The 27,520-nt window shown below is 36.4% G+C and overlaps 1 protein-coding gene across 1 annotated transcript in view; it reads left to right on the forward strand.

Moving 5' to 3' along the window:
* CFAP91 (cilia and flagella associated protein 91) overlaps window positions 1–27,520 on the forward strand; it is a 132,224-nt gene that overhangs the window by 3,267 nt on the left and 101,437 nt on the right. Inside the window, exons 2-5 of the mRNA XM_061193142.1 lie at window positions 10,700–10,776; window positions 11,280–11,437; window positions 12,417–12,500; window positions 13,598–13,654. Coding sequence (XP_061049125.1) covers window positions 10,700–10,776; window positions 11,280–11,437; window positions 12,417–12,500; window positions 13,598–13,654 — 376 coding nt within the window. The remainder of the gene's footprint in view (window positions 1–10,699; window positions 10,777–11,279; window positions 11,438–12,416; window positions 12,501–13,597; window positions 13,655–27,520) is intronic.

Below are 27,520 nucleotides of genomic sequence, written 5' to 3' on the forward strand. Positions count from 1 at the left end.
AGTTGGATTAGGTGCCATTTGTTTATTTTTGCTTTTATTTCTTTTGCCTTGGGAGACTGATCTAAGAAAATATTGCTACAATTTATGTCAGAGGATATTTTCCCTATGTTCTCTTCTAGGAGTTTTATGGTTTCATGTCTTATATTAGGTCTTTAAATCATTTTGAGTTCATTTTTGTAAATGGTTTGAGGGAGTGTTCTAATTGCATTAATTTACATGTAGCTAGCTGTCCAGCTTTCCCAGTACCACTTGTTGAAGAGACTGTCTTTTCTCCATTGTATATTCTGGCCTCCTTTGTCATAGATAAATTGACCATAGGTACATGGGTTTATTGCTGGACTCTCTGTTCTGTTGATCTATATGTCTGTTTTTGTGCCAATACCATGCTGTTTTGATTACTGTAGCTTTGTAGAATAGTTTGAGGTCTGGAAGGGTATGTGTCCAGTTTTGTTCTTTTTCCTCAGTATTGCTTTGACAATTCTGGGTCTTTTGTGGTTCCATATGAAGTTTAGGATTATTTGTTCTAGTTGTGTGAAAAATGTTATGGGTATTTTGATAGGGATTGTATTAAATCTGTAGATTGTTTTGGGTAGTATGGCCATTTTAACAATACTGATTGTTCCAATCCAAGAGCATGGGATATCTTTCCATTTCTTTGAATCATCTTCAGTTTCCTTTATCAATGTTTTATAGTTTCCAGCATACAGGTCTTTCACTTCCTTGGTTAGGTTTATTCCTAGATATTTTTTTATTGATGCAATTTTAAATGGGATTTTTTTTAAACTTTCTGATATTTAATTGTTAGTATAAAGAAATACAACAAATTTCTGTATGTTAATCTTGTATCCTGCTACCTTGCTGAATTCATTTATTAGTTCTAATAGTTTTTGTATGGATACTTTAGTGTTTTCTATATAGAGTCTCATGCCATCTGCAAATAGTGACAGTTTTACTTCTTCCCTTCCAATTTGGATACTTTAAAATTTTTTTTCTTGTCTCATTGCTATGGCTAGGGCTTCCAATACTATGTTGAATAGAGGTGGTGAGAGTGGGCATCCTTTTCTTGTTCCTGAATTTAGCTAGAAGGCTTTCAGCTTTTCACCATTGACTATTATGTTGGCTGTGGGTTTGTGGTTTATTATGTTCAGGTATGTTCCCTCTATACCCACTTTGGTGAGAGTTTTTATCATGAATGGACATTGAATTTTGTCAAATGCTTTTTCTGTGTGTATTGAGATGGTCATGTGGTTTTTGTCTTTCCTTCTGTTAATATGGTGTATCACATTGATTGATTTGTGTATGTTGAACCATCCTTGCTACCCTGGAATGAATCCAACTTGATCATGGTGTATGATCCTTTTTATGTATTGTTGGATTTGGTTTGCTAATATTTTGTTGAGGATTTTTATATCTATATTCATCAAAGATATTGGCCTGTAATTTTCTTTTTTGGTAGTGGCTTTGTCTGGTTTTGGTATCAGGGTGATGGTAGCTTCACAGAATGACTTTGGGAGTGTTCCCTCCTCTTAATTTTTTGGAATAGTTTGAGCAGGGTAGGTATAAATTCTTCTTTGTAAGTTTGGTAAATTCCCGAGTGAAGTCATCCTGACCTGGACTTTTCTTTGGAGGGAGTTTTGTTTCGTTTTGTTTTTTAAGTAGAGTTAATTTACAATGTGGAGGGAGTTTTTTTTTTTTTAATTACAGATTCTATTTCACCTCAATGATTGGTCTGTTCGAATTATCCATTTCTTCTTGGCTCAGTTTTGGCAGGCTGTATGTTGCTAGAAACTTGTTCATTTCTTCTAGGTTGTCCAATTTGTTGGCATATAACTGTTCACAGTATTGTCTTACGAGTTTTTGTATTTATGTGGTGTCAGTTGTTATTTTGCCTCTTTCATTTCTTATTTTATTTATTTGGGTCCTCTCTCTTTTCTTCTTGGTGAGCCTGGCTAGAGGTTTGTCAATTCTGTTCCTCTTTTCAAAAAAAAACAAAAACAAAAGAACAGCACTTGGTGTTATTGATCTTTTCTATGGTTATTTTATCTCTATCTTATTTCCTCGCTGATCTCTATTATTTCCTTCCTTCTTCTGACTTTGGGTTTTGTTTGTTCTTCTTTTTCTATTTTTTTTCCCCCTGATATCAGCTGTTTTCCTGTGGGCTTTTCCCAAAGCAGACCTTGAGGTAAACGTTCATAGGCTACTACTTTATTAAGAAGTACAATCCAAAAGAAACCAGAGATAGGGAAATGTGACTGAGACAGGGAATGTCAGAGAGAAAATAAGACTATGTGTTACCAGGGTGATTACCACAAAGTTTGTATCAAGTAAAAGTAAAACCATTTTTCTGAGAAGCAGTATGTGTTACTTTGCCTATCGATAATCCAGCCCTGGAGTGGAAGGAGAATTTACCTGCTGGCTTCTGTCTCTCTTTGGTTAAAACCTTGGTTTATGTCTCCTCAGTAAGAGACATGCGAAGGTGATATGCATTTCCCATGGATTTGCACGTCTCCAGGTCACAGAGAAAAACTAAGGGGAAGGTGAGGGACACTTGGTGCAGACATGAGGTAAAGAGACACTGGGCTGTGCCTGCTGCTTGGACTGCAGCTTGGTTGAGCCAAAACAGAAATTGTTGCTGTGGTTAGTTGGTAGGAAACAAGTTGGCAAGAGCTCCAGACATCTGCAAATTACAAGTTTATGAAATCATGTAAATGAAGTGGCTGATCCAAACATACCAAAACCAGAACCAAACAAAACAGCACTTCTCTTCCCCACACTGTCCTGCCTTTTTGATTATTACCTCCCAGAGGGAAAACTTTTAATTCTTTTTAGCCCTTTCTTCTCGTATTTAGTAAAATATTCTTTTCAGCTTTTCTTAAAAAAATTTTTTTAATTAAAATTTTTAACCATTTAAAAAATTTAAGTAGAATTAATTTACAATGTTGTGTTAGTTTCAGATGTACAACAAAGTGATTCAGATACATATATATATATATATATACACACACACGTATATACTTTTTCAGATTCTTTTCTTTTATAGGTTATTATAAGATATTGGATATAGTTTCCTGTGCAATACAGTAGGTCTTTTTTGTTTATCTGTTTTATATATAGTAGTGCATATATGTTAATCCCAAACTCCTAATTTATCTCTCCCCTCCCCTCCCACACTATCCCCTTTGGTAACCATAAGTTTGTTTTCTACGTCTGTGAGTCTGTTTCTGTTTTGTAAATAAGTTCATTTGTATCATTTTTTTAAGATTCCACATATAAGTGATATCATATGATATTTGTCTTTCTCTGCCTGATTTACTTCACTTAATATGATAGATAATCTCTAAGTCCATCCATGTTGCTGCAAATGTCATTATTTCATTATTTTTTATGGCTGAGTAATAGTCCATTGTATATACATATATATATATGTGGTGTGTGTGTGTGTGTGTGTGTGTGTGTGTGTGTGTATATATATATATATATATATATATATATACACACACACACACACAACGTTTTCTTTATCCATTCATCTGTTGATGTTCATTTAGGTTGCTTCCAGGTCTTGGCTATTGTAAATAGTGCTGCTATGAACTTTGGGGTGCATGTATCTTTTCAAATTAGAGTTTTCTCCAGATAAATGCCCAGGAGTGGGATTTAAGGATCATACGGTAACTCTATTTTTAGTTTTTTAAAGAACCTCCATGCTGTTCTCCATAGTGGCTGCACCAATTTACATTCCCACCAACAGTGTAGGAGGGTTCCTTTTTCTCCACACCCTCTCCAGTATTTATTATTTGTAGGCTTGTTAATGATGGCCATTCTGATGTGAGGTGATACCTCATTGTAGTTTTGATTTGCATTTCTCTAATAATTAGTGATATTGAACATCTTTTCATGTGCCTGTTGGCCATCTATATGCCTTCTTGGAGAAATGTCTATTTAGGTATTCTGGTCACTTTTTATTGGGTTGTTTGTTTTTTTGATATTAAAGTATATGAGCTGTTGGTGTATTTTGGAAATTAATCCCTTGCTGGTAGCATCATTTGCAAATATTTTTTCCCTCTTTGTAGGTTGTCTTTGTTTTGTTTATGGTTTCCTTTGCTATGCAAAAGCTTTTAAGTTTAATTAGGTCCCATTTGTTTATTTTTGGTTTTGTTTCTATTACTGTAGGAGATGGATCCAAAAAAAATATTGCTATGATTTATGTCAGAGTCTTCTGCCTATGTTTTCCTCTAGGAGTTTTATAGTATCTGGGCTTACACTTAGGTCTTTAATCCATCTTGAGTTTATTTTTGTATATGGTATTAGAGAATGTTCTAATTTCATTCTTTTACATGTAGCTGTCCAGTTTCCCCAGCACCACTTATTGAAGAGATTGTCTCTTCTCCATTGTATATTCTTGCCTCCTTTGTCATAGATTAATTGCCTGTAGGTGTATGGGTTTATTGCTGGGCTCTCTATTCTGTTCCATTGATCTGTATGTCTGTTTTTGTGCCAGTACCATACTGTTTTGATTACTGTAGCTTTGTAGTATTGTGTGAAGTCAGAGTGTGATTCCTCCAGCTCTGTTCTTCTTTCTCAAGATTGTTTTGGCTATTCGGGGTCTTTTGTGTTTCCATCCAAATTAAAAAATTTTTTTTTCTAGTTCTGTGAAAATGCCATTGGTAATTTGATAGGGATTGCATTGAATCTGTAGATTGCCTTGGGTAGTATGGTCATTTTAACAATATGGATTCTTCCAATTCAAGAACATGGTTTTTCCATCTGTTTCCGTCTGTTTCATTCTTTCCATCTGTTTGTGTCATCTTCAGTTTCTTTCATCAGTGTCTTATAGTTTTCAGAGTAGAGGTCTTTTGCCTCCTTAGGTAGGTTTATTCCTAGGTGTTTTATTCTTTTTGATATGATGTAAACAGGATTGTTTCCTTAATTTCTTTTTCTGATATTGCCTTGTTAGTGTATAGAAATGCAACAGTTTTCTGTACATTAATTTTGTATCTAGCAACTTTACCAAATTCACTGATGAGCTCTAGTAGTTTTCTGATAGCGTCTTTAGGATTTTCTATGTATAGCATCATGTCATGTGCAAACAATGAGTTTTACTTATTCTTTTTAATTTGGATTCCTTTTATTTATTTTTCTTCTCTGATTGCTGTGGCTAGGACTTCCAAAACTCTGTTCAATAAAAGTGATGACAGTGGGCATCCTTGTCTTCTTCCTGATCTTAGAGGAAATGCTTACTGCTTTTCACCATTGAGTATGATGTTAGCTGTGGGTTTGTCATATATGGCCTTTATTATGTTGAGGTTGGTTCCCTCTGTGTCCACTTTCTGAAGAGTTTTTATCATAAACGGGTGTTGAATTTTGTGGAAAGCTTTTTCTGCATCTATTGAGATTATCATAGTTTTTTATCCTTCAATTTGTTAATATAGTGTATCACATTGGTTGATTTGCATATACTGAAGAATCCTTGCATTCCTGGGATAAATCCCACTTGATCATGGTGTATGATCCTTTTAATGTATTGTTGGAATCAGTTTGCTAGTATCTTTTGTTTTTTAATTTATTTATTTTATTCTCTTTATTTTTTTTTTTGGCTGAGTTGGGTCTTCATTGCTGTGTGCAGGCTTTCTCTAGTTGAGGCGAGCGGGGGCTACTCTTCACTGCAGTGCTTGGGTTTCTCACTGCGGTGATTTCTCTTGTTGTGGAGCACGGGCTCTAGGTGCACAGGCTTCAGTGGTTGTGGCTTGCAGGCTCTAGAGTGCAGGCTCAGTAGTTGTGGTGCACGGGCTTAGTTGCTCCGTGGCATGTGGGATCTTCCCAGACCAGGGCTCAAACCCGTGTCCCCTGTATTGGCAGGCAGATTCTTAACCACTGCACCACCAGGGAAGTCCCCACTCTATGTCTTTTGATTGGAGTATTTAGTCCATCGATATTTAAAGTAATTATTGATAGGTATGTACTTATTGCCATTTTAAACCTTGTTTTCTGGTTGTTTTTGTAGTTCTTCTTTGTTCATGTATTCTTTTTATTTTTCCTTTTGTGGTTTGATGATTTTCTTTTGTAGTATTCTTGAGTTCCTTTCTTTTTGGTTTTTGTGAATCTGTGTGTTTTTTTTTTTTTTTTTTTTGGTTGCGTTGGTTCTTCATTGCTGCGTGCAGGTTTTCTCTGGTTGCGGTGAGCGGGGGCTACTCTTCGTTGCAGTGCGTGGGCTTATCGTTGTGGTGGCTTCTCTTGTTGCAGAGCACGGGCTCTAGGTGTGCAGGTTTCAGTAGTTGTGGCACGTGGGCTCAGTAGTTGTGGCTCGCGGGCTCTAGAGCACAAGCTCAGTAGTTACGGAGCACAGGCTTAGTTGCTCTGCAGCATGTGGGATCTTCCCGGACCATGGATAGAACCCATGTCCCCTGCATTGGCAGACAGATTCTTAACCACTGCACCACCAGGGAAGTCCCCCTATTGTATGTTTTTGATTTGTGGTTACCATGGAATTCAATTATGTTGACCCACAACTATATCCACTTGCTTTAAATTTATAGTTATACACATTCTAAAAGATCTGCATTTTTATACTCCCCTCCCCCACATGTTGTGATTTTCATGCCCTATTTTACATCTTCATGCTTATCCTTTTACTGTTAATTGTAGTTATAGTCGCTTTTACAAAATATTTTTTAATCTATGTATTGGCTTATTTAAATGATATTTAATACTTTCATATATTTGCCTTTCCTATAGTTTCTTGCTTCTTTTCTGTTTAGAGGAGACCCTTCAATATTTCTTTTAGGATAAGTTTAGTATTGCTGAATTCATTTAGTTTTAGCTTGTCTGAGGTATTTTTAAATCTCTCCTTCTATTCTAAATGATAATCTTGCTGGGTAGAGTATCCTGGGTTGCAGTTTTTTCCCTTTCAGGACTTTGAATATACCATGGCCCTCCCTTCTGGCCTGCAAAGTTTCTGTAGAGAAATTAGCTGATAGTCTTATGAGGTTTTCCTTGTAACTAACTCTTTGTTTTTTTCTTGCTGCCTTTAGAATTTTCTGTTTATCTTTAACTTTTGCTGTTTTAATTATGATATGTCTTGGTGTGGGTCTGTTTGTGTTCATCTTGTTTGGGACCCTCTTTGCTTCCTGTACCTGGATATCTGTTTCCTTATTTAGGTTTGGGAACTTTTCAGCCATAATTTCTTCAAATACATTCTTGATCCCCTTCTCTCTCTCTCTCTTCTCCTTCTAGAAGCCCTATTATGTGTAGGTTGGCATACTTCATATTATCCCATAGATCTCGTATGTTGCCTTTATTTTTTTCATTTGTCTTTCTGTCTGCTGTTCTGATTGAATTATGTCCATTATTCTATCTTCCAGATCACTTATTCATTCTTCTGTGTCATTTAGTCTGCTATTCATTGCTTCTAGATTGGTTTTTATCTCAGCAATTGAATTGTCTAATTTTGATTGGTTCATCTTTATAGTTTCTAGTTCCTTGTTACAGTGATCTGCATTTCTATTGATAATCTCTCTTAACTCCTTTAGCATTTTTATTACCTTCTTTTTGAACTCGAGGTCTAGTAGACTGGTGACGTCTGTTTCATTATTTGTTATTTCAGGGGATTTCTCTTGTTCTGTTGATTGGAAATAGTTCCTATGCTTTTTAATTTTACTTAACTTTCTCTGTCTATGAATTTAGGAGAAAACAGCTATCTACTGTGGTCTTGAAGGGGTGGGTGTTTTTATGTGGGATTGACCCTGCAAAGATGGTGTGTCTCCAGTATTTTTGGTGCAAGGGCTGGTTTTGGTATGGATGCCAGCCACATTTTTCCTCAGGGTGTGCTTGTCGTTACCCCCTTGATAGGAGGTGTGCTTGGCGTTGTCATATCTAGAGCCTGTGCTGGATGTGAGGCAGGGCTTCATCTCTGCTCCGTGGCTGTCACCGTACTTTTGGGGGTGGGGCCTGCTCCCCAGTTGTTGGAATAGATTGCCTGAGGGTTGGGTTCGATCAGGCTCCGTAGCCCTTGAGTGTGCATCCTGCCCCAAGGGAGGTAAATCCTGAAGCAAATGAGGCCCGTGTGGTTACAGAAGACCTGTGCACCACCTGTGTGGGCATCCGTGGTTCCACTCAGAAGCAGTCCAAGTTCACGTCCCTTTCTCTGTTGTGTTCATCCCAGATCTAGTGCAGGGCTGTGGTGTGGAGTGGGTGGGGCTGGCGCATTTGCTAGGCTGGGGCTGGCGGTCAGGTTGTGGTTGCAGGAGTTCAGCTGGCTGCTTTGCTGCCTGAGATCTGGGCTGCCTCTGTGGCAGTCTTTTCCCAGGACCATTCTTCCCCAGATGTAGTGCTAAGCTGTGGTGTGGAGTGGGCGGAGGCTGGGCGCTCTTCCTGGGAAATGAACTGCTGCATACCCCTGCCCAGGGCCTGTCTGCCCGAGATTCAGTACTTAGCCCCTTCACACTCTTGTGGTGCCACCAGGTACACACGCTGACAATTTGCCCAGCTAGACCCACTGCCCCTGTGCGTGCACTTATAATGGGCTCTGCAGGGCCCCCCAACCCCGATAACCTCCCAGGCCCTCTGGTCTGTATCTGCATAGCTAGACCAGGTCTCTGCCCAGATCTCATGCCAAGCTGTGGTGTGGACTGAGTGGGGCTAGGGCATTCGCCCATTTGGATTGGGAAGTGCGGTGAGGTGGCAGCCACCAGTGCAAGGCTCTCTCATCCCTGATTGTTAGCAAGCCAGCACACGTGCACTCCTATCGAGTAGAGTCTAGGCTTCTTCAGTCTTTCTGTCTGTCTCAGTGAATTTCCCAGCAGGCAAGGGGGCTTTACTCCTCTGTGCAGGAATCCCAGGAATTGGCTGCCCAAACTGTGGCTTGATCTGCTCACTCCCCAGAGTGAAGGTCCACCCATGTGGACCTTTTCTTCCTTTCAGATCCCTCCCAGGGATGCAGGTCCTGATCTGATACCTTTTTTTCCCATCATACCCAGTTACATGGAGATCTTTATTGCAGCTTTGGTTGTATAGCAGTTCTTCTGCCAGCTTCCATTGAGAATTGTTCCACATGTAGATATATTTTTGATGTGTTTATGGGGGGAGGTGAGCTCCATGTCCTCCTACTCCACCATTTTGATCCCCTCAGTTGCTGACTTCTTGAAGCCTTGGTTTCCTTTTCTATAAAATGGAGGCCTAGTGCCGACCTCATTGGGTTTTTTGAGGATTAAATGGAATATTGCACATAAAGCACTTAATAACTGTCTAGGAGTAAGCAAGTAATGACCTGGTGACTGCTATTACTTGGGCATCTCAGAGACCTCTCCATTGCCATTTGAGCACTGATTTTGAGCACAGTTTTAGGCTATGTTGTAGAATGTGTAGTCACAAATCATAGAGTATTGTGTCATTATCTTTTATAGATGTAAAAATGTGTCTGTAGATGTCATGTTTTCACACTCCTTATGGAAATAAGAGGAGAATGGTTTATTAATTATTGTTCAGACTTAGGAGAAATGTGGGTTAAATTAATTTCAGTTGACCAGCACAATTGCAACTACTGACCCAGTGATATCGAGTTGAGAAGTGATGGAAACTGGGCTGATTAGGAATGAAGAGACCAGATTTTATGGCCTCAAATTATAGGCTACTGAATTTGAAGACAGAATGAATGCACCTGTTTAAACAGAAGAACGACTGTAGCTTCAACATCTCTGATATATTGGAAATAGTATAGGACAAAGTGAAATTTCTACATATTCTTATTTTAAATGATTTAAAAGAAATCACTGGGTCAGTGGCTGCAGTTGTGCTGTTTGTGTACAACTGGGTAACTGAGGAGTCATTAGGTTCTGGAAATTGACTTACATCATCTAAATTCAAAAGAGATTTATTTCTAAATCACAATACCAATTTAATAATTTCTGTGGAGAAATATATGTTACCAAGATGTCTAGACTAGTTGGTCAGGGTATTTGTTTCTCAAGAGATGTCTACTTGATAAATCAAATCTGTATCTGAAGATTTCTTGTGAACTTAATGTCAAATTGTTTGATTTTAAGGGGTAGTATAATCAATCATGAATATTCTTTGTCACTTTAGAGATATATCTAACAAACCCATACTTACAGCAGCAGGGCAATCTTTTTTGAACTGGGAGAAATAACTTTGTCCCATCTTAAGGGGTGAATTCTAAAAATAGCTGATCTTCTTTATCTCTTATTAGAGAATGACATTTTCTTACCCTGTCTACCAGTTATGGGTGATAGAGTGTAAACTCAAACACTGTTAAGAGTTTGTATCTCTCCTGTGAACTGAATATGGGAGATAGTGCCCAAAGTTATTGTTTCTTTCCCTTGGAAATGGGTGTTGTGTGTATATACATGGTCTTTCTTCTTGCAGTATTTCCAGGACTATCCAGACCCAGAAGGCGGTTTGTTCATAGGAGAGAAGAGAGCCTATTTAGGCTATGGTGCTTGAAAACATGTTCAGCCTTCTTTTTGCATTCTGATTCTATTAACTGACTTTGGAATACACAGAAAAGAAATGCATCTTATAGACCCTCACTGGTGGTGGAGTAATAAGGCTATGAGCTGCTGCAGAGTTAGGCAATATCTAAATTTTCTAATTTGTTTTCCAATTAAGAAATTATATTTCTTTACTATTCTCTGCCTAGGAGTAGATATGTTCTATTCCTTATACTACCTTATTGTTTATTTCACAGATCCATTGTTTATCATGTCAAGTGAGAAAGACCACAACCAGGCAAATATTCAGGCCACCCTGATTCGAAGCAAACTGGTAGGTCTTAGTCATCCACTAAGGCAGCCTAATGGACCTGAACCATCTAGTTTGGCTAACTGCACTGATCAGATTGGCTAATCACCAAATCTCCACTGGATTTTATATTCTGCAGAAATTACTTTGCCATGATTACCAGGGGACAAAGTATCTTAATACTTGTGGCCCAATGTGAGGATTAACTAACTAATAGTGAATAAAGGACTCATTATAACCTAAGTTATTTCAATGAGAAAAGTAATATATGTCTGTGTTGAAAGAATTCAAAGAGTACAAAAGCTTATATGGTATAAAGTAAATGCTACCCTTAGCCCTCTTCACATAATCATCCATTAGCATCAGTTTCTTGAGTACCCTTCTAGAGATAGTCTATGCATATACCAATAGCCTATGTCATATACACTGTTTTGTGCCTTTAAAAAGTTCGCAGTAGTAAAATACTTTAGAAAATCTGATGATATAATTTTGTCCTTTTTTCCCGTGCCTTCCTGTCCTAACATTAGAGAAGGGTTCCCAGGTATAGAACCATGTTCAGTAGCCTGATTCATTATCCAAGATATTCTGTGTATTGGAGCAAGGCAGATCCTGTTCCATCATTCATCAGTCAGGACTGGAAGGGACATGAGGAGAGACACAAAGAAGCCCTCCGGAAACTTGCTGTGTAAGTGTCAGGTAGCTTCAGCTGCTACTCATGTTTTTAATGAATGCATTTTTCTTCTTAAAAATTTTATTTATTCATTCTGTATTATTTTAAAATGTACAGGGACTTCCCTGGTGGTCCAGTGGTTAAGGCTTCGCCTTCCAATGCAGGGGGTGCAGGTTCGATCCCTGGTCAGGGAACTAAGATCCCACATGCTTCGTGGCTAAAAAACCAAAACATAAAACAGAAGCAATATTGTAACAAATTCAATAAAAACTTTAAAAATGGTCCACATCAAAAAAAAAATCTTAAAAAAAAAAATGTACAATTGTGATGTTATACCTAGACCAGTTGAGCTCAAATTCTCTTTCTTAAGCCCTTTGACCAAAACAAGCCTGATTCAGGAGCAATGGTTATAGGTTTATTGGTCAGTAGATGTTCTCCAAAGGTTGGAGTGCATATGTATATTAAGTGATAACTTACCACCAAAGGTAGAAGTGAATGCGTTTGTTGTTTCTTTGATTCATCTTAGAAATTGCAAGTGTACTTTTCTGCTAGTATCCAAATACACTTTTTGGAGACTTGCAGCCAAGGCACCTTCAGAGACAGATCTCTTGAATTGCTTATTCTTTTAAGGAGTATTTACAAGTTCATACCTAGTAAATTTCTTTTAAAATGCTACCTTACAGCCTAGACATAAAACTTCATTTTTTAAAATTTTGCAATTCTTATGTGCTATTAACTAAAAGTGGGTAGTTTCGTATGTGAGATTTCGTAAGTCTACTCATTTATTAGCTTTCAGTTCTACTTGTTGGCTCCTGGTTTCCTGGCTCAGGGAAAGTAACTATTCTAGTCTGAGATGTAGGACAGTAAGATGCATGTTATAGAAGACTTTGCTCTCAGTCTGAGCTACCCTGTGTATCCCCTACTTTATAGACATATAAATATGAATTGGAAATTATATGTTAGACTTGAATAATGTTTTCCTGCTTCGTTTTAGAACTGACACTTCTTTTCAGATGCCTAAAGAAGTTTATGAAGATCCTGATGTTACTGGAAAGAATCGCTATAAATATTTTGAAAGGTAGAAAATAATTACTATGAATATGAGCCCTAGTATTATTAGAGACCACTTTGTAATAATGATAGCAGCTCTCATTTTTAAGTGCATGCAGTGTGCCAGGCATCACTTTATAAGTGCTTTACGTATACAATATCAATTTTCAGAACAGAAATATAGGATAAGATATATTATCCCCATTTTACCAGTAAGGAAGCTGAGACCAAGAGAGGAGAAGTAAATTGCTCAAGGTCACATAAATTAGCAAGTGGTAGAGTTGGGGTTCCAACTAAGTCTGCCTGACATTAGAGGTACTAATTGCAAATAAGAATGTATATTTGAGAACAAAATGAAGTTATCAAATGAAGTGAGATAGAGCAAAGACACCGTGACAGCCATAGTGCAGGGGAAAGTGTTAAAAGAGGGCAAATAGGTGAAATATGCTCTCTTTGTGTGAATGTTGCCAAAACCAACATGGTCAAAAGATTCACTTTGTTTCATTTGTGAGTAATACTGATGTGATAATCATATACTCAGATCAGATTAAAATAAGATGAGGATTTCCCTATAGGTCCTGAGTTAGCAAAATAGTCTTGATGTTACATCTACATAAGCTCATTTGAGAAAAGTAAACTTGTAGTCCACATTATGCTGATTTTTTTCAGAGAAATGTTAAATTCTTAACATACTATACTCAATTCCTAGACTTTTGGGGGGAAATTTTTTTAAGTAAATCATTGGGAATTTCAGAATATCTCAGGGAACTTGAGAAGTTGCTGGGGACTAATGACCAGCTGAAGCCCAAGTATAGGGCACTGTTTCTCAGAGTATGGCTTGTTTCCCATCTTCAGAGAACACACTGGGATGTTTATTAAAAATGCAGATTCACTGGCTCTACCTTATATCTACTGAATCTCCTGGGCTAGACCTGGGAATTTGAATTTTACACAAGAATCTTCCCACTCCCCAGTGATTTTTGTGTATGCCAAAGTTTGAGAATTACTGATATATGAAGTATTCAAACTCACTGATTTCAAGGGACAAGTATTAACAATGGAAGAAAGCTCAGAGAGCACACAATGCAAAAGTCCCACACATTTGTGTTTTCCTTTCTCCCCCAGGCCTTTCCTTCCATTTTATCAACAGATGCCATTCAATGTTGTTTTTGCATCAACCAGGTAAGTAACCATTATTTAAAAACTTTTTTTCCAGTTTATTTTATTTATTATTTGCTTCCATATTTGTTTCCAGAGGATAGTTGTCTAAATCAATATTTTTAAACTTTGGATCACTAACCATTAGAAGGTCTTCTAGTGGGTCATGAGCAGCATTTTAAAAAACAAAATAGAATAGAAAATAACCAAGAGCATCAGACATATTGAGGGTAGTTGTTTTTTGCTTATAACTTTTGTTTTGAATAGATACATACATATGCTCATCTAATTTTTGCTATACTCTTTCCCATGTCAATATAACTTAAAATTTCTATAGGAGAAAAAAATCCAAGGTATTCTTGAAATGAACCGGAAAAGAAACCTTTTTTAAGGTCTCAGATTTCTGAATAGAAAGTTAGATAGGGCTTGACTTTCAAACATGCATTTAAAGGATATGGTTACTCTTAATGATGTAGCATCTTATGAATAGGATATATGTTATCAAAGGTCTGTAATCCTCAATATAAGTGCCAATTATGATCCCAGTTCCCCTCTAATTTTTTAAGACTGTATATGGATACCTTTGGCTCTTACATGGATGGAGGAAAGATCCTCTGCTCTCCTCCTAGACAGAGCAACTTTGTGTATTGTCACTTTACCTGGGGACAACTGCAGACTTGTTTTCTATGAAATGCTTTGTATGAGCAAAAGAGAAGCTATAAGACAGGTATCTCCCTATAGATACCTTTGGTAATTCTTTAAAAGCAAGCTCACTGGATCTCCTGCTTTGGAGGTCATAATCACATTAGGTCTAAAAATTGTTCAGCTGATTGTGGGGAGTTCTGAGGTCTACAGTGATGAACACTGGGCCCCTCCACTCCTTCCTAACTAATTGTGATGTAAGGGATAAAGATTTCCTTTGAGAGTTAAAGCATGGCAGTTGACATTCTAGATAGTCTCTTTCTTTCTCAGAAGTTTTAAAGAATGAATCAGTAACCGTCTGTGAAGTCAACTCTGGAATTCTGGCAGCGTTGAGTTTCTGAGTGGTGAGGATAATTCCACCTTATGTTAGCAAGTATGGACTTGTCTGGGGACAGCTGGCCTTCTCCAGCCACACTCTTTCCATGGCTAGCTGTTGGAGCCTTTACTTTGGACTCTGTGTAAGCATCTTGGTGAAGAGGATAAAAAGTAATATTTTTAAAATGTTCAATAGTGGTTTCCAGTTCCACATATGACGTGCTTGGAAGTTACTATTAACTGAAGATTTTAAAAACAGACAGGCAAATACAGGGAGTAATAGCTACCCAGAACAGAGATTCATGAGTAGAAGCTGCCCTGAGAACCATTCCTAGGTAGGAAAACCTGAACTGTAATTGACAAGTTGCTGGAGATTCAGTGTGGAAGACTCTGAGAATGAAAAACTCCAGGAGGACCCAGTCATGGGGGCTCCCACAATTTTGTGATTTACCTCCAGGAACTCAACCAGGTTCTCACAGTAAATATTGGAGAAAAATCCCCCATGCTTCTGGCAGGAGGAGGGAAAAAGGAACCACTTTGAAATATGCTAGAGCACTCTGTTCTTCTTAACAAGGCCAGCTGTCAGGAGAAACTAGTGAACCAGAGCCTAACCTGCTGGGGTATTATCAGAGCCTAACTGACAGGGGAAGGAAATACCCAACTTCAGTCCCCTTTTGCCATCCTGCCCCACCTAAGGGGGAAGAAAAAACTGAAAAACACTTATGAAGCTCATAGTCCAGATGCATAGGCTCACTGAAAGAAAGACCTAATATATGAAAATAGAATGCTTCCCTTCCCCCCACACCTTACCACCAAATTACTAAAGACCTATTTACAGTTTTTCTTACTCAGTACATCATGTGTAGCTGCAAGAAAAAAAATTACAAGACACACTGAAAGGCAAAACCACAATTTGAAGAGACAGCATAAACATCAGAACCAGACATGGCAGGGATGTTGGAATTATCAGAAAAGGAATTTAAAACAACTGTGATGAACATGCTAAGGGCTCTGATGGGTGAAGTAGACTTCAAGCAAGATCAAATAGGCAATGTAAGCAAAGAGATGGAAATTCTAAGAAAGAACTAAAAAAAAAATGCTAGAGATCAAAAACACTGAAACAGAAATGAAGAATTCCTTTGATAGGCTTGTTAATAGACTGGACATAGCTGAGGAAAGAATTTGTGAGCTAGCGGATATCCATACAAACTTCTAAAACTGAAAAGCAGAGAGAACAAAGACTGAAAAAACCAGAATATCCAAAACCTGTGGACAAATACAAAGGTATAGCATACGTATAATGGGAGTACCAAAAGGAGAAGAAAGAAAGGAACAGAAGAAATATTTGAAACAATAATGACTGAAAATTTCTCCAAATTAATGTCAGATATCAAACTACAGAGTCAGGAAGCTCAGAGAACATCAAGCAGGATAAGTATCAAAAAAGCTACACCAAGGCATATTATATTCAAACTAAAGAAAATCAGAGATAATAAATTCTGACAGAAGCCAAAGTACAAAATTACCTCACCTATAGAGGAACAAAGATAAGAATTACATCTGACTTCTCCGAAACCATGCAAGCAAGAAGAGAGAGAAGTGAAAATTTGAAGTGTTGAGAGAAAAAAAATCACCCTAGAATTCTGTATCCTGCAAAATTATCCTTCAGAAATGAAAGCAAAGACCTTCTCAGACAAACAAAAATTGAGGGAATTTGTTGCCATTAGACCTGTCTTGCAAGAAATGTTAGAAGAAGTTCTTTAGAGAGAAGGGAAATAATATAGGTCAGAAACTTGGATCTACATAAAGAAAAGAAGGGCATCAAAGACAGAATAAATGAAGATGAAATAAAAACTTATTTTTTAACAGTTTATTCAAAATAATAAGACCACCAGGGCAGAAATAGAGACACAGATGTAGAAAACGGATGTGTGGACACAGGGGGGAAGGGGAGGGTAGGATGAATTGGGAGATTAGGTTTGACATAAATACACTACCATATGTAAAACAGATAGCTAGTGGGAACCTGCAGTATAGTACAGGGAGCTCAGCTCAGTGCTCTGTGATGACCTAGATGGGCGGCATGGGGGGAGATGGGAGGGAGGTCCAAGAGGGAGGGGATATGTGTATACACATAGCTGATTCACTTCGTTGTACAGCAGAAACTAACACAACATTGTAAAGCAATTATACTCCAATTTAAAAAAAAAGGAAGACAATGGAAGACAAATGGTGGGCAGTTTGTTTTTCCTCTTTGACTAATTATTAAAGGAGCCTGTTCAGAAAAAATAATTAATAACAATAATAAGAGCAACAAAGTATTTGATTATGTATGCTCATGAATATATCATGTATATGCTTATATATAAGTGAAATGAATGACAGCAATAATGAAAGAGATGAAAGGGAGGAATGAGGATTATTTTGTTATTATAAGGTACTTACACTGCTTGAGAAGTGATATAGTGTTATTTGAAAGTGGACTTGGATTAGTTGTAAATGTATATTGCAAACTCTGGGGCAATCACTAAAAAAGTAAAAAATAAAGGGAAGTATAACTGATATGCTAATAAAGAAGAGAAAATGGAATCATATAAAACGTGGTTAAAACTACAAAAAAACAGAAAAAGGGTGGAAGATAAAATAGGAACAAAGAACAAGTGCAACAAATAGATATGGTAGATATTAATCCAACTATCAATAATCACTTTGGCCATCAGTGGTCTAAATGAACCAATTAAAAGACAGATATTGTTAAAGTGGATCAAAAAACAAGAACCAACTATATGTTGTCACTAAGAAACCTACTTTAAGTATAAAGACACATATAGATTAAAAGTAAATGGATAGATTAGAACAGAATAGAGAGCCCAGAAATAAACTCAAATAAATAATAAAAATAAATAAAATAAAAAAATAAACTGTTTTTATGGTCAGTTAATCTATGACAAAGGAGGCAAGAATATACAATGTAGAAAAGACAGCCTCTTCAATAAGTGATGCTGGGAATACTGGACAGCTACATGTAAAAGAATGAAATCAGAACATTCTCCAATACCATACACAAAAATAAACTCATAGACCTAAATATAAGACCTGAAGCCATAAAACTCCTAGAAGAAAACATAGGAAGAACACTCTTTGACATAAATTGTAGCAATATTTTTTTGGAGCAGTCTCCTAAAGCAAAGGAAATAAAAGCAAAAATAAACAAATGGGACCTAATTAAACTTAAAAGCTTTTGCACAGCAAGGAAAACCATCAACAAAATGAAAAGATAGCCTACTGAATGGGAGAAAATATTTGCAAATGATATGACCGATAAGGGGTTAATATCCAAAATATATAAACAGCCTATACAACTCCACATCAAAAAAACCCAAGCAACCCAATTAAAAAATGTGCAAAAGACCTGAATAGACATTTCTCTAAAGAGGACATGCAGATGGTCAACATGAACGTGAAAAGATGCTCAACATTGCTAATCATCAGGAAAATGCAAATCAAAACCACGAGATATTATCTCATACCTGTCAGAATGGCTATCATCGAAAAGAACACAAATAACAAACATTAGTGAGGTGGAGAAAAGGGAACCCTCCTACGCTGTTAGTGGGAATGTAAATTGGTGCAGCCACTGTGGAAAACAGTAGGGAGGTTTCTCAAAAAACTAAAAATAGAACCACCTTATGACCCAGCAATTCCACTCCTGGGTATATATCCAAAAAAAACAAAATCACTATTTTGAAAAGATACATGCACCCCAATGTTCATAGCAGCATTGCTTACAGTTGCCAAAATATGGAAGCAATTCAAGCATCCATCAACAGATGAATGGATAAAGAAAATGTGGTATATATATACAATGGAATACTACTCAGCCATAAAAAAGAATGAAAATTGCCACTTGCAACAACATGGATGGACTTGGAGGGTATTATCCTAAGTGAAGTTAGTCAGACAGAGAAAGACAAATACTGTATGATATCACTTATGTGTGGAATCTAAAAAATACAACAAACTAGTCAATATAAGAAAAAAGAAACAGACTCACAGATATAGAGACCAAGCTAGTGGTTACCAGTGGGGAGAGGGAAAGGGGGAGGGGCAATATAGGAATAGGGGATTAAGAGGTATAAACCATTATGTATAAAATAAGCTACAAGTATATATTGTACAACACAGGGAATATAGCCAATATTTTATAATAACTATAAATGGAGTATAACCTTTAAAAATTGTGAAATACTGTATAGTACACCTGTAACATATAATATTACACATCAACTACACTTCAATTAAAAAATGTAAAAAAAGAACAAAAGTAAATGGATAGAGAAAACTATAGCATACTAACACTGAAAGAAAGCAACAATAGCTATAATAATTTCAGACAGAGCAGACTTCAAAGCAAGGAAAATTATCAGGGATAAAGAGAGGCATTACATAATGATACAGAGGTCAGTTCTCCAAGAAGACATAATAATCCTTAATGTGTATGTGTCTGATGACAGAGTGTGAAACTACATGTGGCAAAAAGTAATAGAATTACAAGGAGAAGTAGATGAATCCACTATCACCTCCTGTTGGAAATGGATACATCTAGCAGACAGAAAATCAGTAAGGCCCTAGTTGAACTTAACAATACCATTAATCAGTTGTATATACTTGGTATCTATAGACTACTTATTCAACAACAGCAGAATACACATTCTTCTCAAGCTCACATGAAACATTCACCAAGATAGCCACATTCTGGGCCATAAAACACACTTTAATAAATGTAAAAGCATAGAAATAATACAATGTCTGCTCTCAAACCATAGTGGTATTAAACTGGAAATTAAGAACAGAGAGAGAACTGAAAATCCCCAAATATATGGATATTAAACAATATATTTCTAAATAACATATGGATCAAAAAAGATATCTCATGGGAAATTTTAGAATATTTTAAACTAAATGAAAATGACAATACAAATTATAAAAATTTGTGCAATGCAATGAAAGCAGTGCTTAGTGGGAAATTTATAGCATTGAATGCATGTATTAGAAAAGAAGAAAGATCTAAATCAATCATCTAAGCTTCCACCTTGAGAAACTAGAAAAAGAAGAGCAAATTATATCCAAAGCAAGCAGAAGAAAAGCAGTAATAAGAATTAGAGCATAAATCAATGGAATTTTTTTTTCAAGTGTATGGAGAGTATAAGCCATATACTTTTTAAAAAATGTTTATTTATTTATTTTGGTTGTGCCGGGTCTTAGTTGCAGCTTGTGGGCTCCTTAGTTGTGGCTCGTGGGCTCCTTTAGTTTTGGCATGTGTGCTCCTTAGTTGCTTCTCGCAGGATCCTTAGTTGTGGCATGCGAACTCTTAGTTGCGGCATGCATGTGGGATCTCGTTCCCTGACCAGGGATTGGACCCACATCCCCTGCATTGGGAGGTGGATTCTCAACCACTGTGCCACTAGGGAAGTCCCATAAATCAGCAGAATTGATCAAGGAAACCGATAGAGAAAATAAGTGAAACCACAAAGTTCTTTGAAAAGATCACTAAAACTGATAAGCCTCAAGCCAGGCTAACTAAGAAAAAAAGAGAGGACACAAATTATTAATATCAGAAATGAAAAAGGATCCCCTTTTCAGAAATGAAAAAGGATCACTGCAGATCCCATGGCATTAAAAAGATAATTAAGGAATATTGTGAATAACTCTATGCCTACAAATTTGATATTCTAGATGAAAAGGACTAATTACTTGAAAAGCAATTTGCCAAAACTCACACAAGAAGAAATAGAAAATCTGAAAAGGCCTATATTATTATTAACAAACTTTTGAATCAGTAATTAGTAACTTTCTAAAACATAAAGCACCAGGCCCAGATGGGTCTGCTGGTGAATTCTACCAAACATTTAAGGAAGAAGTTATACCATTCTCTGCAGTCTCTTTCAGATAATAGAAGCTAACTCATTCTTTGAGGCCAGCATTACTCTAATACTAAAACCAGGCAAAGACATTAAAAGAAAACTACAAACCAACATCTCTCATGAATGTAGGCATGAAAATCCTCAACAAAATATTAGCAAATCAAATCCAACAATATATAAAAAGAGTTATACACCACAACCAAGTGGGATTTATCCCAGGTATGCAAGGCTGATTCTGCATTTGAAAATCAGTTAATATAATGCATCACATCAACAGGCTGAAAAAGAAAAATCACATGATCATATTACTAGAGGCCAGAAAAAGTATTTGACATTATCCAATACTCATTCATGATTAAAACTCTCAGTTAACTTGGATTAGAGAGGATTAGAGAGGAATTACATAACTTTATAAAGACTGTGTACCAAAAACTTACATCATACTTAATGGTGAGAAACTCAAAGCTTTCCCACTAAGATCAGGAAAAAGGCAAGGACGTCCCCTCTCGTCACTCCCTTTCAACATCATACTGGAAGTCGTAGCTAACTCAATAAGACAAGAAGAAGAAATAAAAGGTATACAGTTTGGAAAGGAAGAAATAAAACTGTCTTTTAGCAGGCAACATATTCATCTATGTAGAAAATATGAAAGAATTTACTGAAAAAAAAAAAAAAAACCCTCCTGGAACTAATAAGTGATTATAGCAAGGTTATAGGATATAAGGTTAGTATACAAAAGTCAGCTGCTTTCCTATATACCTATATAGAACAAGTGGAATTTGAAATATAAAACACAGTGCCATTTACATTAGCATCAACAAATGAAATACTTAAGTATAAATTTAATAAAATATACACAAGATCTACTTGAGGAAAACTACAAAACTTTGATGAAAGAAATCAAAGAACAACTAAATAACTGGAGAAATATTCCATGTTCATGGATAGGAAGACTCAATAGTGTCAATATGTCAGTTCTTCCCAATTTGATTTAGAGAGTCCATGTAATCTCAATCAAAATCCCTGCAAGTTATTTTGTGGATATTGACAAAGTGATTCTAAAGTTTATATGAAGAGGCAAAACACTCAGAATAAGCAGCACAATATAGAAGGAGAAGAACAAAGTTGGAGGACTGACACGACCTGACTTCAAGACCTACTGTAAAACTTTTATAATCATGAAAGTGTGGTATTGTGGAAAGAACAGACAAATAGATGAATGAAATAGAATAAAGAGCCCAGAAATAGACCCACATAAATATAATCAACTAATCTTTGACAAAAAGAACAGACAATACAATGGAGCAAAGACAGTCTTTTTAAACAAATGATGCTGGAACAACTGGACATCTACATGCAAAAAAATGAATTTAGGCACAAGCCTTACACCCTTCACAAAATTAACTCAAAATGATCACAAACTTAAATGTAGAATACAAAAATATAAAACTCTTAAAAGATTACATAGGAAAAAACCTAGATGATCTTGGGTATGGTGATGACTTTTTAGATACAACACCAAAGTCATGATCCATTAAAGAAATAATGGAGAATCTGGACTTCATTGAAATTTAAAACTTCTGCTCTACAGAAGACAATGTCAGTAGAATGAGAAGACAAGTCACAGACTAGGAGAAAATATTTGCAAAAGACATATCTGATAAAGGACTGTTACCCAAAAAAATCAAAGAAGTCTAAAACTCAACAGTAAGAAAACAAAAAACCTGATTTTAAAAAAGGTCAAAGACCTTAACAAATACCTCACCAAAGAAGATGTACAGATGGCAAATAAGGATATGAAAAGATGCTCCACATCATGTCATCAGGGAAATGCAAATTAAAACAATATACTGCTATACACCTGTTAGAATGGGCAAAATCTGGAACACTAACACCACCAAATGTGGAGCAGCAGAAACTTTCATTTTTGGTGGGAATGCAAAATGCTATAGCCACTTCAGAAGACAGTTTGGCAGTTTCTTACAAGACTAAACATACTCTTACCATATGATTTGGCAATCCTGCTCCTTGGTATTTACCCAAAGAGGTTGAAAACTTATCTCTACAGAAAAACCCGCTCACAGATGTTTATAGTGGTTTTATTCATAATTGCCAAAACTTGGAAGTAACCAAGATGTCCTTCAGTAGGTGAATGGATAAATAAACTATGGTGCATTGAGACAATATAATATTATTCAGCACTAAAAAGAATTGAGCTATCAAGTCATGAAAAGACATGGAAGAATCTTAAATGCATATAGTTAAGAGAAGGAAGCCAATCTGAAAAGGTTACATACTGTATGATTCCAACTATATGACATTCTGGAAAAGGCAAAACTATGGAGACTGTAAAAAGATCATTGGTTGCCAGGGGGTTGGGGGGAATGGGGAAAGGATGAATAGGAGCACAGAGGATTTTAAGGGTAGGGGAAATACTCTGTATGTTACTATAATGATGGATACACGTTATTATACGTGTATACATAGACATGTAAGGATTTGTCCATACGCATATAATGTACAACACCAAGAGTGAACCTTAAAGTAAACTGTGGACTTTGGGTGACTGTGAAGTATCAATGGAGGTTCATCAATTGTAACAAAGCTACCACTCTGGTGAGTCATGTTGATTATGTGTCGGGCTATGCATGTGTGGGGCAGGAGCTATATGGGAAGTTTCTGTACCTTCTTTTCAATTTTGCTATGAACCTAAGATTGCTCTAAAAAATTGCCTTTAAAAAATGCAGACATTCAATAGAGTTCATAATAACAAAACAAGATTTGCTAGCTTTGTGAAGCTCCTCTTTGTGTGCAGTTCACTTGGGGCTGGAAGGGAAAATCTAGAAGACTGTGGGTGTGGCAGACAGTACATGTTCCTGGTAGTGGCCCGTAGTAGAGGAGGAGGGGCCTGGATGAAAGGAATAGAGCAGCAGTGGCTGCTGTAAAGATACCAAAGCCAGACTAAGTAAGGCTGAGGATGGGATCCACGACAAGGCAGGGCTCAAGCCAAGTAGGAAGCAGATATGGAGTCTTTCTGGCATTGGGTCCCGATCGAGGTTGGGCAGAGGTGGGAAAGAGATTTTTGCTCTTTCTTATTCACATTTTACTCTCCTCTAAAACCAACTGAAATGGAGAGAAAAAGAATAGGTTGGAGAAAAATAAGTCGGTTGGGAAAGAAACTGTACTTACTATTAAGTTGCATAGGACTTTTTGTCAAAGTAGCATTCCTCCTTTGCATCCTATCCTCAGACCCACCTAGAAGGGTCCCAAGTCAGCAGAGAGCTTAGTCAGAAGGATTCCTCAGGCTTTACCATAATCCTAGCACATTTGATCAGATGGGTCAAATGTGAAATTATTTAATTTAGAAAACAATAATTTATTCTCTTGATTCAAGCTTATGGTGTTACAATATTCACATGATCTGTGATGATAAAGCTAATTTGAAGTTATTTCCTCAAGTAGAATTTTTATAGTAGAATACTTTCTGCTGAAAACTTAAGAAACTATATGTACATACTTATATTGTCTACATGTGTTAGAAGTTAATAGCAACTGCTGAAAAATGAGTTCAGTGCCTGTTAGAATTCAGCATTAAAAACAACTTAAAGTACTGTTCCATCACAGGTCGAAATGCCAAATAGACACTTCTTTCTAGTTGGCTTGAAATGCATTTTTCTTTGAGCTAAGCTGTACATGCTGTGCTCATGTATAAGCACCTCCCCTTGCCTTTGACTTTTTCATAACGGAAATCTCTCTCTTTTTTTCCATTAGTTATTGTTTGTGTAATTTAACCAATTCTTCAAAATGATTTATTTTAAATGGAAATGGTTACATATTTTTTTCTTATTTTATAAGTAGTATATATACAGGTTAAAAAAAAAGTTAGAAAATTCGGAAGACTATAAACATGAAAAAAATTCTCTCTATAACCCTACTATCCAGAAATAATTGCTTTTATTATTGTGTATCCATCTAGGCATTTTTATGTGCCGAATAACACAGTCTTTAAAAACATAAAAATGTACTCCTAATGTACATACTGCTTTATAGTGTTCTTTTTTCTACTTTACTTTGGATCATAGACATTTTTGTTTGTTCATAAATATAGATTACATTGTAACTTTTAATAGCTGGATAAATTCCATTATGTATGTGTCATTTTTTAAAAAACAATTTTTCTACTGATGGTGATTAAGTTTGTAATTTTTTTTTTTTACAAGAGATAAATAGACTGACACCAAGCATTGTACATGGATGACCACAACAAAAGCAACAATGATTGCAATTACCCAACATGAAACACACTCATACTATGTCATAATATTGACATTCAGTCCAGTAATCCTCCACTGTAACAGCTCCTTTACTTTGCAGTGAAAATTGATTTGTATATTCTTTGCCTCTGAGTCCTTGTGGGATTTTTTCTTTTTTTAAATTCAAACAGAAAGTCACAAAAATTATACTCATCCTCATCAGTTCACTCAGTCCCATGTAATTAATTTTTTTTTTTTCATCTTGATCTTTTGTTAGCACTTTAATGAGCTCATCAGTTTTTCATTAGAGTTCTGAAAATGCTTATTCATTCAGTTCAGCAGTACAGTCAGGTACCAGAAACCCGTACTTGTCAGAGTCTTTTCCATGAATTTCCTGAAGATGAAACCCTTTTATAGGAACATATTTACAAAAGCATCAGAGTATACCCAGAACTGTCTGTAAATGACAAAAGACTTAAAAATGACCACGGTTAAAGATTTGCTGAAAGTTCATAATAATGCAGTTGACAAGAAAATTAGTTATTTCTGAGATATACCTTTTAAAGTAATAACTAGGATTATGACTTATAACATTATACCAGAACATATAAGATTTTTAGAAATTTCATGTAATGTCTGAAACATTTATATTAACATATTTCCATACAAATAACCCAATGAAAGTTTAGTATTAGTTGTTTTGTTTGTTTGTTTGTTTATACTGCAGGTTCTTATTAGTCATCAATTTTATACACATCAGTGTATACATGTCAATCCCAATCGCCCAATGCAGCCCACCGCCATCCCCACCCCACCGCAGTTTTCCCCCCTTGGTGTCCATGTGTCTGTTCTCTACATCTGTGTCTCAACTTCTGCCCTGCAAACCGGCTCATCTGTACCATTTTTCTAGGTTCCACATACATGCGTTAATATACGATATTTGTTTTTCTCTTTCTGACTTACTTCACTCTGTATGACAGTCTCTAGATCCATCCACGTCTCAACAAATGACTCAATTTCGTTCCTTTTTATGGCTGAGTAATATTCCATTGTATATATGTACCACATCTTCTTTATCCATTCGTCTGTTGATGGGCATTTAGGTTGCTTCCATGACCTGGCTATTGTAAATAGTGCTGCAATGAACATTCGGGTGCATGTGGCTTTTTGAATTACGGTTTTCTCTGGGTATATGCCCAGTAGTGGGATTGCTGGATCATATGGTAATTCTATTTTTAGTTTTTTAAGGAACCTCCATATTGTTCTCCATAGTGGCTGTATCAATTTACATTCCCACCAACAGTGCAAGAGGGTTCCCTTTTCTCCACACCCTCTCCAACATTTGTTGTTTGTAGATTTTCTGATGATGCCCATTCTAACTGGTGTGAGGTGATACCTCATTGTAGTTTTGATTTGCATTTCTCTAATAATTAGTGATGTTGAGCATCTTTTCATGTGCTTCGTGGCCGTCTGTATGTCTTCTTTGGAGAAATGTCTATTTAGGTCTTCTGCCCATTTTTGGATTGGGTTGTTTGTTTCTTTAAAATTGAGCTGAATGAGCTGTTTATATATTTTGGAGATTAATCCTTTGTCCGTTGATTCGTTTGCAAATATTTTCTCCCATTCTGAGGGTTGTCTTTTCGTCTTGTTTATGGTTTCCTTTGCTGTGCAAAAGCTTTAAAGTTTCATTAGGTCTCATTTGTTTATTTTTGTTTTTATTTCCATTACTCTAGGAGGTGGATCAAAAAAGATCTTGCTGTGATTTATGTCAAAGAGTGTTCTTCCTCTGTTTTCCTCTAAGAGTTTTATAGTGTCCAGTCTTACATTTAGGTCTCTAATCCATTTTGAGTTTATTTTTGTGTATGGTGTTAGGGAGTGTTCTAATTTCATTCTTTTACATGTAGCTGTCCAGTTTTCCCAGCACCACTTATTGAAGAGACTGTCTTTTCTCCATTGTATATCTTTGCCTCCTTTGTCATAGATTAGTTGACCATAGGTGCGTGGGTTTATCTCTGGGCTTTCTATCTTGTTCCATTGATCTATGTTACTGTTTTTGTGCCAGTACCATATTGTCTTGATTACTGTAGCTTTGTAGTACAGTCTGAAGTCAGGGAGTCTGATTCCTCCAGCTCGGTTTTTTTCCCTCAAGACTGCTTTGGCTATTCGGGGTCTTTTGTGTCTCCATACAAATTTTAAGATGATTTGTTCTAGCTCCGTAAAAAATGCCATTGGTAATTTGATAGGGATTGCATTGAATCTGTAGATTGCTTTGGATAGTATAGTCATTTTCACAATATTGATTCTTCCAATCCAAGAACATGGTATATCTCTCCATCTGTTGGTATCATCTTTAATTTCTTTCATCAGTGTCTTATAGTTTTCTGCATACAGGTCTTTTGTCTCCCTAGGTAGGTTTATTCCTAGGTATTTTATTCTTTTTGTTGCAATGGTAAATGGGAGTGTTTCCATAATTTCTCTTTCAGATTTTTCATCATTAGTGTATAGGAATGCAAGAGATTTCTGTGCATTAATTTTGTATCCTGCAACTTTACCATATTCATTAATTAGCTCTAGCAGTTTTCTGGTGGCAGTTTTAGGATTCTCTATGTATAGAATCATGTCATCTGCAAACAGTGACAGTTTTACTTCTTCTTTTCCAATTTGGATTCCTTTTCTTTCTTTTTCTTCTCTGATTG

This window comes from Eubalaena glacialis, chromosome 6, assembly GCF_028564815.1.
Source record: "Eubalaena glacialis isolate mEubGla1 chromosome 6, mEubGla1.1.hap2.+ XY, whole genome shotgun sequence".
Classification (NCBI taxonomy): domain Eukaryota; kingdom Metazoa; phylum Chordata; class Mammalia; order Artiodactyla; family Balaenidae; genus Eubalaena; species Eubalaena glacialis.